Source organism: Hermetia illucens, chromosome 5 (assembly GCF_905115235.1).
Source record: "Hermetia illucens chromosome 5, iHerIll2.2.curated.20191125, whole genome shotgun sequence".
In the NCBI taxonomy this organism is placed as follows: Eukaryota; Metazoa; Arthropoda; class Insecta; order Diptera; family Stratiomyidae; genus Hermetia; species Hermetia illucens.
This window is the reverse complement of record NC_051853.1, coordinates 74,323,747-74,337,348: the sequence shown is the minus strand read 5'-3', so window position 1 is coordinate 74,337,348 and position 13,602 is coordinate 74,323,747. Positions and strand designations below refer to the sequence as shown.

General features: G+C 40.7%; 1 protein-coding gene across 1 annotated transcript in view; it reads left to right on the top strand.

Annotated features, from left to right (window-relative positions):
• Nucleotides 1-12,649, top strand: part of LOC119657558 (NPC intracellular cholesterol transporter 1 homolog 1b) — a 29,304-nt gene extending 16,655 nt beyond the window's left edge. Inside the window, exons 6-11 of the mRNA XM_038064516.1 lie at nucleotides 1,764-2,010; nucleotides 2,075-2,210; nucleotides 2,268-2,431; nucleotides 2,528-2,640; nucleotides 11,446-11,597; nucleotides 11,667-12,649. Of these exons, the coding sequence (XP_037920444.1) occupies nucleotides 1,764-2,010; nucleotides 2,075-2,210; nucleotides 2,268-2,431; nucleotides 2,528-2,640; nucleotides 11,446-11,597; nucleotides 11,667-12,416 (1,562 nt within the window). The 3' untranslated portion in view covers nucleotides 12,417-12,649. The remainder of the gene's footprint in view (nucleotides 1-1,763; nucleotides 2,011-2,074; nucleotides 2,211-2,267; nucleotides 2,432-2,527; nucleotides 2,641-11,445; nucleotides 11,598-11,666) is intronic.
• Nucleotides 12,650-13,602: the final 953 nt, after the last annotated feature.

Below are 13,602 nucleotides of genomic sequence, written 5' to 3'. Positions count from 1 at the left end.
TATCTTCCCATTGACTTTTTACGGTTATTTTGACTTAGAGACTTTCTTCAGGGTTAGCCGCGCATCCTATTACACAGCGTTCAAGGAGAACCAGTACTGCGTAAGCCAATCGTTCGTACTTTTATCAGCAAAGTTTACCCGTAATACTTTACGGTATAGACCTTGGTACAATTCGGGGGTTATGATTTGCGGTGGTAGTGCCTATTTCATTCGGATCGGTCGTTAAAAATTCAGTTTTATCAGTTTCAGTTTCAACCGTGTTGCTTGAAGTGGTCATTCTACTTTTGGACGAGTCGCTTTGTTATGAGATGTTAGGAAAACATCATCTGATCAGTTTCTAGGGCACTGCTCGTTGGATATCGGGTGTGACAGTGTCCATAACAAGAACAGAGAGGAGTGGTGAGAGGGCGCTTTCTTGATAAACAACGACACAGACACGAAATAGTTTTGATTTATCTGCCGCACTTCGAACTTTACACTTATTTGGATCCTGGTAGAGTAATTTAACCTAAAGCACGAGTTCCATCGGCACACAGTGTTTCCTACCAAATGAATTTCTGGGGAACATGGTCAAACGCCTTTCTCTAGATGGAAAAATGTAATGAAGAAAGGGCGTTGCTGGACAATCTTTCTTTTTCCATATTGGAACAGTCGTGCTTCCTTGCCACCATCCTTAATAACCTGATTGTTGAACCTGAGCCACAGTGTTAGGTCTCAGCTCTCTGCTTTCTAAAGCTCAGTTGCGTTTTTCATTCGTTGGATTTTTTCCTCGACTTTAATGGCACTGGCAGGTAGACTTTGCTTCAAATGTCGGGAGGCCGTATAAACTCGGACGATGAGCAAATTCATTTATCAAAATCTGCTTGAAATATCTCCGTCGTGGCTTGTCGATCGGTAAGCAAAGAACCGCTGTCATTAACACAACAGAAGTGTTTGATGCCTTGTGTTCATTGGTGTCGACTTTTGACAAGTCGAGTGGGTAAAAGCGATTGGTTTTTGCTTGCTGGTTGGCATTGTTGTCAATTTGCCAATTGGTTAGTGTTTCATTGTCGAGAAACTTATGATAGAGGTGTCTCTTTTCATGGACCTTAATTTGGATGTCATCATTCCAAAGCTAAATACCTCTATTGGAGAATCGCTTACCGCCTAATAGCATATCCGAAATAATCTGTCATCTCTGGTCTTGGCATCATATTAAGTGTGTGGACTATGAAAATAGCTAAGTTTATGACCATTTTTACGAGCTCTATGTTACAGCTTTTGGCATTCAACCATTAAATTTATTGAGGAGCGCAAACATCAGAGCTTGTTTTCCGAAGGGCTCGTGCGAGTTCCTCCGTCTTTTCCAGTGAGGGCACCAATATTTGGGGTGTTTATTTACTTCCTGAGGCCGCTCATGAGTCCAGTAACCTCGCTGTTTTCTTGGAAGAACGGCGTCCAGCCTGGTCCACTGAGACTTACCGTCAAGCGAGATCAGATGTTTTATTTATCTCTTTTTCGGATGTTAGCATTTTATTTTTACTTTACTAAGGATAGTACAAAGTGCGTTGTCTTTATCTAGGCTTGGGAGCAGCATGCTTTCTAAACATAATGGTGGAGTTTGCATCATTTTGTGGAAACACGAAACCTCCAAAGCGTCTCCCTGCTCGTTAATTACCATTATAGGGAATTATGATCGATATGTAATTTCCCAATTTCCGATTTCAAATTTTAAATTTGTGGCTCAGAGTTGTTACAAGCATTTATTGTAATTTATATTTTAGGTGGCCTCTCCGAGATGCCTGCAGTGAAGACATTTGCCTTTTATGCTGCCATTGCAATTTTAATGAATTTCTTGCTTCAAATTACCACTTTCATTGCTCTGATGAGTTTGGACCAAAAACGATATGAGTCTGGCCGTTGGGATTTGATTTGGTGCGTTAAATCAAAGGGACCGATATCAAAGGAAATAGACGTTGGCCTTTTGGAGAAATTGTTCGATAAGTTTTTGGCGCCGTTGCTTTTTACGAAGTAAGTATTAGTAACAAAAACTTTTTATGTTGTCAATGGCATCAGTTTCCTTTCATTATTACAGAGCAAGTCGTCTAATTACAATCGTCCTTACTACAGCACTGGTATGTGTGTCGTTCGTAGCTATTCCATCCGTTGAGTTGGGATTAGATCAACAATTATCTATGCCAAAGGATTCTCATATCGTAAAATATTTTCAGGTATGCATTAGCATTGATGTAACTTTCTGGAAATTATTGTGTATTTCACTTCTTTAGTATATGTCGGAATATCTTGAGATGGGCGCCCCAATCTTTTGGGTTATCACACCCGGAATTAACTACACATTGAGAAGTGGTCAAAATATAGTTTGTGGTGGTCAGGAATGCTATCAGGATTCTGCCGCGGCGATTTTATATATGAATTCCAAATATTCTGAAATGTGAGTATTTGTTATTTTTATCATTTGTCAAATCTTTGGTGGAAAACCAATCTTTTCTTATATATATGAAAACACAAACATACTTATTTTTTTCAGAACAAAGTTAGCGCGTCCCGCTTCTTCCTGGTTAGATGACTATATCGACTGGCTAGCAGTTGACACATGCTGTAGAATAAATAAAACTGATGGATCATTTTGCCCTAGTTCTTGTAAGTAGTAAAAATACGATCTCTTCTTGTTAAGGTAACGCCAATGACTTACAGGGCAAACCATTTTTGATATATATCGCTTAGAAGTAGGTTTGTTTATCATACATAAATGAAACTAGAAAAAATTCAACCACTGGCGAATATTACAATTAACATGGTAATGGTCATGTATTCCTCAGAGATTTGGGTTCTTAGCAAGAAGAATTGCGAACTCTTGGCCGCGTTCGAGAGAAGAATCCTCCGAAGAATGTTTGGCCCCCTACATGAAGATGGACGATTCCGTAGCCTACACAATGACGAAATCTATGAGCGATACCATGACTGTCAGGTTGTGGATAAAATCCGACTCAACAGGTTACGGTGGGCGGGTCAATTAATCCGTATGGATGAGTATGATTCCACCCGGAAAGTCTATAAGGGCAATATCTATGGTAGAAAAAGAAGACGAGGCAGACCCTGCCTAAGATGGAGCGATGGCGTAGGCCAGGACGCCAGACAGCTTTTAATGATGTCGAATTGGTGGACTTCGGTGCAAAACCGGGATGTCTGGAGTTCCTTATTAAGGCAGGCCTAGACCGGATACCGATTGTTGCGCCGTTGATGATGATGAAGAGTAATGGGAAGAATCGTCCAACCAAGCAGGCCGGAAGAGAGCTACTGTACTACCTTCTGGAATGTTTAATCCGAAAGTTTGCCTATTAAGTTATTTGCAGGCCTCTCGAAATCTAAGGAAGAATGTTAATGATAAATGTGTCTTCATTTACTACTAAATAACTCGAACGTGTCAGTTTTACCGTAAATATTTTTCAACAACTGCTAGTTTTTTCGCGGGGTCCGACGGGTTATGCCGGTTTTTTTTTGGATTTTTTTAAAAACCGTCTTAGAAAAAATACCTGCTCCAAATTGCAGGCAAGTTTATGCTCTTTCTACCCCTTTTCTTTGCCTTTTGTCCATATTCGCTATAGTATTGGTTGGCCAAAATGACCATCAGAGGCACGGCTACCATAGGGCAGCTGGGTTTCCGAGAGTTGCTTAACGAAAGATAGCCAGAGACCAAGAGGAGGGGCTACATTTAGATTACGGCCAACCACGTCATTCAACTCGTATTGAACGGTTGCATCCTTCCTATAACCTTTGTCTTAAAAAAATTGCGATCCAGTTTGACATTGTACCACATAGCATTTCAACACACAATTATTCCACACGTCATACGAACTTCATTTCCCTTCTTTGTCGGATGGTACAAATCAACTTATTACCAACGATGTGCCCCAAGAATTTCGTTTCGAATTAGCTTTTCAGTATGTTCAATATCACGCGAGCGCGGCTCATGCAGCGACGAACTTCTTTCAACGGCAGCGAATGCTGGCCAAAATTATGTGTCAAGAAACAAGAAGCAAGTCATGGTTTCAGGTAAAGTGTTGAGCTCAAGCGGTCACCAACTAATAGAGAGGTGGTCCTGGAATTGTATAAGTGAAAGAACGTATCTTTGCAATAAATCTGTGATGATTGAAAATCGTCTTGAGGAGAAATAAAGAAAAAGCCTCCTCCGCGGTGACACTGCTGATATACAATATGTCATTGAGGTATTTGACATTGGTTGACTTGCTGGACATTTTCAATTGAACCTAGAGAAAGTGCACATAAATCTTGTCCAAGTTCGAATTTGCGCACAAAATCTACACCGAGATAAAATACATGAGTTAACGTCGGGAGCTAGCGAATGATGGTAAAACTGTTTGAATATGGCCATCAGTTACACAATCTTTTCATCGACTTCAAGCCCATCAGGGTAAACAGCCATGAGAGAATTTACTATACCGACAAAATTGACTGAGTAGGTTAATTCTGAACAATGTTTGAGACCAAAAAAAGCAGCAGGATCACTCTCGAGACCATTCAACATCAACAACGGTCTAAGAAAACAGGATGGCCTATCATGCATCCTCTTTAATCTAGCCCTGGAAAAAATGCTGAAGTCAATGCAAGAGGCACCATCCACTTCAACTCAATTTAACTACTGGCCTATGTTGACAGATCGAGCAGGCGCCACATGATTCGGGAGTGCTATGTTCGAAAGAAGAATTCTCTGAAGAATTTTAGGTCCCCTCTTCAAGATGGACGATTTTATAGCCTCTATAGCGACGAAATTTATGAGCAATGCCAGGCCGCTCGGTGGGTCATTTAATTAGCATGGGTGAGCATGATTCAGCCTGTATAGTTTATAAGGACTAGTGATCAAGATCTATGCTAGAAAAAGAAGGCGTGGCAAACGTTGCTCTATACAGCTTCAAGAGGTATCGAATTGGTGGACCTCAAACCCGGTATGTCTGATGCCTAGATCGGATGCTCTTTGTTGCGCCGTTGATGATAATGAACAAAGAAGGAGAATGATACTCCTGATAAACTAGTCCCGTCGGCTATCTTGAGATCGAGGTTCAACCTCTGCAATTTGTAATGACCATCACTAATGATCTTCTTCTGAGATTCGTTCACCCAAGACGGTGGCATCTGCATAACGTTGGATATTATGGCTAGGCCAGTTGGTGAAAACTGTGCGGTAATAGAGACTACACTTTTACATTATTCGCATTAACCGCTGTTCGGTAAGAAGGGGAATTTGAGGTACCATTTTCCAAATCTTCTCCCTGCTGCACAGCTCACGCGCCTTACTAATAAGAAAGTGGAGAAGTTTCCTCTCTAAGCTGGATAACATCTTACAATTTAGCAGCCCGAAATCCTTCTGCGAGGTTGATAAAACAGCACTCAGAAAGAAAGTAGAAAAAGGAGAACAAAATATGGAAGTTATTCAAATGCAAGTAAGGATAGAAAATTTAACCAAAAAGGGATTGCAACTTAGTGATGGACCATTAGCATGGTATGCGAAAATAACCAGATCGGACGGTAATTTGAACATTCTGCTGGACTACCTATATTTTTCCATATTGGAACTGTGCTACTTTCTTGCCAGTCAGATGTTGTTCTACCTTCCTGAATAATCCGATTAAAGAATTCACTTAGCTACAGTGATGGGTCCCAGCTCTTCGCTTTCTAGGGCTCAGATTCGATGTCGTCAGATCCTGTTGCTTTCCCCGATTTCACTCGTTTTATTGCTTCCTTGACTTCAGTTGCGCTGACAGGTGGAATTGCTCCAAATATCGGCAATGACGAAATCTCTTCCAACATCTCGCTATCTATCCGTCGTGGCTTGACGGTTGGTAAACAAAGTACCGTTTTTGCCGTTAACGCAACAGAAGTATTCGATATCCTGCGTGCGTTCGTGTCTGCTTTTGGTAAGTCGATATAGACGATATAGATTTCTCTCGCCATTCCGAGTATCCAGTTTATCGTAAAGATCTTTGTAATGGACCGCTCGGGTGACATGGATCACTTCCCGGTTGACATTCTTATAAAGCTGCCAATTGACGAGTTTTCTATTGTCGAGAAACTTGTGGTAGAAGCGTTTCTTTTCTTTTCTGCATCATCATTCCAAAGTTAAGTATCACGGTTGATGAAGCGCTTACCTAGCTTGGTGACCCTGAGGGTTGCAATAGCCGCTTTGCAGATCGTGTCTTTAATTTGGTTCCACGATTCTCGCACATTCGTAACGGTTAGTAATCGTGAGATGATTTCTTCTTTCTTCTCACGAAATCACCACCATTTAATGCGCGCCGACCAGTGTATTTTAAAAGCTCGGATAGCAATGCTTTCCAGTTTATAGCCGTAAAGAATCGTAAATACAAACACTTCTGGAAGGTAGTCATCTACAAGACGACAAGTCCCAAGACGAACACAAACGCTTAGGAAAATCTACTGTAGGTGAGATGGCTGATGAGGATTGGGAACGCTTGGTTCAGGCAGAAGCCTGCACGCCAACTTTTAGAATATGGGCTCAAGTGTGTAACATCTTGACTACAGTTTAAACTGCAACCGAATTATGTAGTGCTGTGCTCCAGTGGAGATGTTTAATATAGTGAAGATAGGTGCTTATTATAGGCAATTACACCCAGTTTAGGACAGGCTTCCTAGAGGCAACACTAGCTCAGTCATGTTCTTGTTGACTGTAACAGCAATGGTGAAAGGATTAGCTGGCCAACTCATCGACGACACACTATTTAAGCACAAGGTCTGCTGCAAGGTCAACGAGTTTCAATGAACATCTAATTAGATTGACCGAATCGTGATCAGCAGTAGATTTAGAGCTTGTTTTCTGAATATGTGTAATCAAAGTGGTGCCGGTCATTATTTTATGGTCGCTTAATTTCGCTTGTACGCAGAGCAGAATTTTGACCGGCTGTTATCCACTGTGAGAACACTTTCTTGCAGCGCAAGCAACACACTTTAAACAATAGTTATGACCAATGGTCCGTAATCAAGAGCGACTTTATCCCTAGTGTAGATGGAGCTGCTGTCCACACAGTAAAGGGTTGATAAAATACTTGGCTGACTGCAGGGACGTGGAGGCGGGTCGACAAACGTAAGCAGCTGAGAGCGTTATTGATGGCTGCGACGTGCTGGAGCTTCACTACCGCGAAAAAGTACAAGAAGCTTATACCGAGGCAAAACAAATTCCACAGTTACAGTATAGAGCATCCACCACCAAAGAACTTGCAGGCGGTTATTGGCCGTCGTTAGGTTGCGATAGTCCTGTGAGGGATGTTAACAGTAAGCTTCTCACCACGATGATGAGAACATGGAGGAAGACTTCACTACGATTCCAAGTTATATGACATCAAGTAATATTTCACCTCTTGTGACAGCCATGCGGATACGGACTACAGAAGCGAAATTATCTTTGCTATAAACGCACTCAAACAAAATAAATTCCCGAGCCTTGACGGTGTCCCTGCGTAACTTTTCGTGCAGTTACTGCAGTTTCTACAGAGATGTTACTTCCAGTAATTCGTAAATGACGGGAATCTAAGACTTTCCCCAATGAGTGGAACAGGGGTAGATTCCAGAAAAGGGCAAAACCCTTGAAGACTAAAGGCATATCTGCGTGATTCCAGAAATCGCTGAGATATTAACTAAAATCATCTTGGGATTCATCGAGGAACATCGTTGGCTGAAACTAGGCTGGTTTCCATTCTGGAATCAGTATCCTTCCTAGCATTAAATCTGTTTTCACTATTTGCCCAGAATTTGAAAATAAAATTATCTCTTATAAAGAAAATTATCTCTTATACTCGCGGTGTTTAGCGAGGATTGAATCATTTGATTTCATTTGAAAGTCGGGAATTCAGATCATTTTGGACGCATGGCCGTACTTCTCGTTCCTTGTCCGCCCCTTCCGTTGCTACTATAAAATCCGTCGATTTTATTGTCAATTCTCCATAATCTCCATAGCGCCAATGTTCTTTCTATTTGTGGGAATAATATAAGAAGTAATAACTTTCCTTGTCATTTATAATGAAAGTTCCAAGCTTCAATCTATTTATGTTTGTCATCACCGTCATCAATGGCGGAACAACCGGTATCCGGTCTAGGCCTGTCTTAATAAGGAACTCCAGACATCCCGGTTTCGCGCCGAGGTCCACAAATTCGATATCCCTAAAAGATGTCTGGCGTCCTGATCTACCTCACCGTTTCATCTCAGGCAGGGTCTGCCTCGTCTTCCTGTTTTATGTTACCTTAATTTGAATTTCATTCATAAGTGTTTTTAAGGTTTTTTTATTATTATTATTATAATAAGGTTTTGTTGGTTCGGTTCACCGTCCGCCCATCAGTCCGTTTGTCACATGCACTTCCCCTAGAAACGACTGCATCGATTGACACAAAATTCGGTAGACTCGGCATGAGGTGAATTAAACTGCTACAAGTTGAACTTAAGAGGGTTCAAATTCACGTAAAATATGGCTGGAGTTTTTTCCATCGAATATAGTCATATGGGGTATCAAACGAAAGGCGCCGATTAGTACTTTTCGAAACGGATACTGGTTGCAAGAGGGAGGGGGCAACTAACTAATTTCCCAAAAATTGCTATCTAGGCTTCAAAGTACCCTCGGTTTTGATATCTACTCAAATAAAGTTACGAATAGTATAGTTAAGTTTATCGGGAGAGGGTATCATGTTGGAAAGTTTGGTGGGAATTCTACTATTATTAAGGCTAGCACGTCAAAGTACTACTCCCTACCAGATAAAATATTACTCCTACATCGAATTGAAAATCGGGTATATCTAAAGGTTATGTTGTCGTGATTTTAACGATTATTTGAAATAATTAAGACTTGTTTTTGCTGAAAGTCCTGTTGCATTGATGAAGGGAAGTGGTGGGTCCCGAAATAGAGGTATATGCAAGTATTTATTATACTATACTATAATACTAGCGAAACGCAAAATCAAATCTTAATTATTTCAAATCGGCATCAATGTGTGTCCGGTTAGCTCAGTTGTTAGAGTGCGAGCCTGTCGTACGGAAGATTGCGATTCAAACCTTACTGGTGTTCAAATAATCGTGGGCACAATAATCCATATTAGATCAGGGCCTTGAAGTGTGTTAGAAGACTTCCTTTAAGACTGTAACGATACCTTACAGTATACTGGAGAAGGCAATGTGGTCATCATTGTATTCGCCCGAGATGATTACCCTGATTTGACTCAGGTACTAAATCGCAGCTGAGTCGATTGGTATCTGACATCCAATCATGATAACAAATCCCTCTGTCATCAAGGGATTTAAACCGCTACTTTCCGCTACGATAGCCCAGCGCTTGATCCATCCGGACACTGGGTATGACTACCTTCAGAGAGTTCTCAATCCCCATTTCACAGGGGAGTTACCACCTGAGAGGGGTATTAACTTCCTGGCATAGTAGTAGATTCAATTAGATCGACCCTCTCCTGAGGCTCTTAGGTGTTACACGATCATCACTAATGACACAACAACCAGTGTCCGGTCTACATCTGCCTCAATAAGAACTTCAAACATCCAGGTTTTGCACCGAGATTCACAATTTCGCTATTCCTGAAAGCTTTCTGGCGTCCTGGCCTACGCTAACTTAGGCAGGGTTTGCCTTGTCCTCTTTTTCTGCCATAGACGTTGCCCTAATAGATTTTCCGGGGTGGATTATCCTCACCCATACGGATTAAGTGACCCACCCGCCGCAACCTATTGAACCGAATTTTATCCACAACCAGGCGGTCGTAGTATTGCTCATAAATTTCGTCGTTATGTAGGCTACGGAATCGTCCATCCTCATGTAGGAAGCCAGAAATTGTTCGCAATTTTTCTTGTTAAGAACCCCGGTCTCCGATTAATATTTAACAACTGGCGAGATCATGTCTTCTTCAGTGAGAGCTACGACCCTATGGTGAGAGGTTTCTAGCGAAACAGTTTTTGTAAGCTGAAATAGCCTCTGCTGGCAGCTACCAATCGTGCGCGGATTTCATCGTCATGGCTGTTATCAGTTACGATTCTCGATCCTAGACAAGATAAATTATTAACGATCTCAAAGTTGTCGTTTCCTACGTTTATTGTTCTCATTTGACTAATGCCATTTGATATTTTTTGTTCTTTGGTTTTTGGTGCTGGTGTTGCCACCATGTACTTCGTCTTGTCTTTATTAATGTGGAGCCAAAGATCCAGCGCCTCCTGCTCGATATGGATGGTGGATTGTACATCTCGGGTCGTTCTTCCCATAATGTCAATATTGTTAACACAGGCCAGTAGTTGAGTAGACTGGAAGAGGATGATGCTTTCGAATAAAATCTACATAGCGGCTCACTTTTCTTGTGCCAGGTTAAAAATGATGCATTTATGATAGACCGTTGTTGATGTGATATGGTCTCGACAGTGAACCTGCTACTTTTATCTGACTTTGCAAATTGGTCAGAGTCAGCCAACAGTTGTTCCATCGCTTGCAGTGCACAGAGAAAATCTGACCTGTTGCTGATGTGCCTGGAGTGAGGTCTTTTTGTCCGGCCTCGTAAAATAGCGGAGAATATCTAATAGATGCTACTCAACATGACATCTCTATAATTATTGCACTGCGTCATATCTCCCTTTTTATGTATGGGGCAGATAATGCCTCCTTGCCAATAGTCTGGCTATGCCATAGTTCAACTGTAATTCCAGTGTCCTCTGGCGACTTATGATTTTTAAGCTGATAGATTGCATCGACTGTTTCTTCCATGCTTGGTGATGCTGCATTTGTCGGTCGTCTTCAGTTGCCCGGACCTCCGATTAGCCGATATCTTGCTTATTGAGAAGTTCATCAAAGTATTCAACCCATCGTTCCAACATGCGCATACGGTGGGAAATCCGGTCTTTTTCTCTCATTAGGATGAGCCTTGAGGTCTATAAAGCTTCATACTGCTGACCTGTTGGTAAAATTTTCGTGTATTTGCTCCCTGCACTATAAGCAAGGAAGTAGACAATTTGCAATCCCTTGTTCAAAATGGCGGTACCAGCTGAGCTGGGCATAAACTTCCTGGCTTGAAAGTAGATACTATTTGACCTAGTTAGGTTTATTCCACCTACCCCCTGAGGTTTTCAGGTGTTAGACGATAATTTAAATTATAAGGATGTGCCCTCTTTCTCTCTTAAACATGCTTGTGATTGTTTATGGTGGAGTTACAGTATTTGCCAGAATGAATTAGTCTTGTAAAATGGTCTTATAAAATGTTACGCAATTAAATTGTCAACACGCACGAATGATGCTGTGGTCCACCCGTAGTCCGCACATAAGCAAACGAAATCTTTCACAACTGAAGTGTCTCAGTCCCGGCTTTCAAACTTCTATTTATTTTTATCGGAATCTTCTGTATGGTTGTTCTTATTTAAATAATATTTTATCTTTCTTTCAGCAACTAATAGTGACTGTATTCAATGTCCGAGAGAGTTTAATCCAGATGGGTTACGACCGACAGTGGAGACTTTCTCAAAATATATTCCGTTCTTCCTGTTCGATTTGCCAGGACCCCAGTGCGCTAAGGCTGGAAGAGCTGCTTATGCTGACGTGAGTGCTTTTGTATATGCATAAAAGTCCAAGAAGTTTTTTTAAAATGTCCTTGTTATTTTTTAACAGGCCGTCAACTACGTTCTGGACTACGACAATCATGCAACTGTGGGAGATACATACTTGATGCAGTATTCCGTAACCTCAGTCACTTCCAAGGAATTCTACACATCTTTGAGTGAAGCTAGAAAGGTTGCTGATGACATCAATAAGACCATGAGGAAGTACGGGGTGGATGCGCGAGTTTTCCCCTACTGTGTATTCTTTGTGTTCTATGAGCAATATCTCACCATCTGGTCAGATGCTCTGTATCTTCTTGGATTATCTTTGCTGGCTATACTTGTCGTGACCTTTATTATAACTGGACTGGATGTGATTTCGTCGCTTATAGTTTTATTAATGGTTATTATGATCTTAATCCATATGTTTGCGTTAATGTGGCTGTGGAATATCACCCTGAATGCAGTGTCCTTAGTTAACTTAGTAGTTTGTATTGGAATCGCAGTTGAATTTATATCGCATATTGTGAGAACCTTTAAGATTTCGGAGGGTACTTCCATTGAACGAGCTCATCAAGCCTTTACAAAAACAGGCAGCAGTGTGTTGTCTGGAATAACATTAACCAAATTCGCGGGAATCATCGTTTTGGCGTTTGCGAAATCAAACATTTTCCAGATCTTTTATTTTAGAATGTATCTATTGATAGTACTACTTGGAGCTATTCACGGGCTTGTTGTATTGCCGGTTGTTCTCACTTACTTTGGACCGAAAAGTATTGCGGTAAAGACGCAGAAAAATGGGATTGACACACGATTGTAGGTTTTGAAATGTAATTTATTTGTTCATTTAAGATATTTGTAAGGTAATGATAGGTTAAGAGAATTAATCTAGAAAGTGATGCAGTTGAACAAAATTTGGTTCAATTATCTTTTATGATGCCAAGACATGTCAATACTTAGATGTATTTTCTGCGAAAGAAAGTTAGCAATAAATTAATTATTGTATGAAAGGAAAATTTATAATTTTAAATAAATGTCGTCAAATCAAAGAGATTGGAGCTCCTAGCTAATTTAAATCATTTCGTACCCCCTAGGAGGGAACTATTCCTGTGATTATGAATGAGAGCTGGGAATTATCAACTCCGTTGTTAGGCTGATGTCAGTCGCAGAAGAATCATCTAGGAAAGAAGCAAAAGATGGAGAGGAAAGAAGGTCGATTTTTCTACCAAGCGTAGGGCTAGGATCAATGCCACGTAAAACTAATGCTTTTCGGCATTCACGATATAAATTGTGAAGAGTTTAGAAAAGTTTTAAAAAATGATGTAATGCCCTCGGCCTTGCGACATATGCAAAGTTTCCTTTACCTTGGCCATATGCAACATTAATTCGTTTTCTCACATTTTAACACCCTTCAGCTTTTACAATGTACTCTTTTCAATTTCTCAATTCCTATCCAGACATTTACAATGAGTAGTTTTATTTATTTTAGAAAAAACCTAACAATTGGTAGCCTTCCCCTAAATCCGAAAGTGAATTTTCATTTGAACAATTCCAATTTATATTTAATAATAATTTTCTAATAGTGAAAGCGAATATTGAAGGGGCAAAATGTATGCTTACCTTTCGCTTGTACTTAAGTTTAAGCTACTTTTTAAGTTACTTTAACATGTCGAAGAGATTATCTTGTTATTGGGGCATGCTTCAGCCGTTGTTCGTTTCTGGGCGAGACGTGGTTAGTGTTTTTGTAATTCTGCTTTTCGCGGCATTAACTTGGAATTTGAAATTCAGAGGGGGTTCGGAAAAAATGGGAAATAGCTGGATGGTGACCGTCAGGTAGAGGTTGGCAGCTGACTGGACGGAGTAGAGAAGAGGAGATTGATGCTGTCTTTCGAGGAAAATGGTCGCTGTAGATTTTGTTGTTTTTTGGTTTATTAGATAATATAATATGACCTACAAACTGCCATCATGCAGATCGAGCAGACGGCGCGAGATCTTGGGCTGCACAT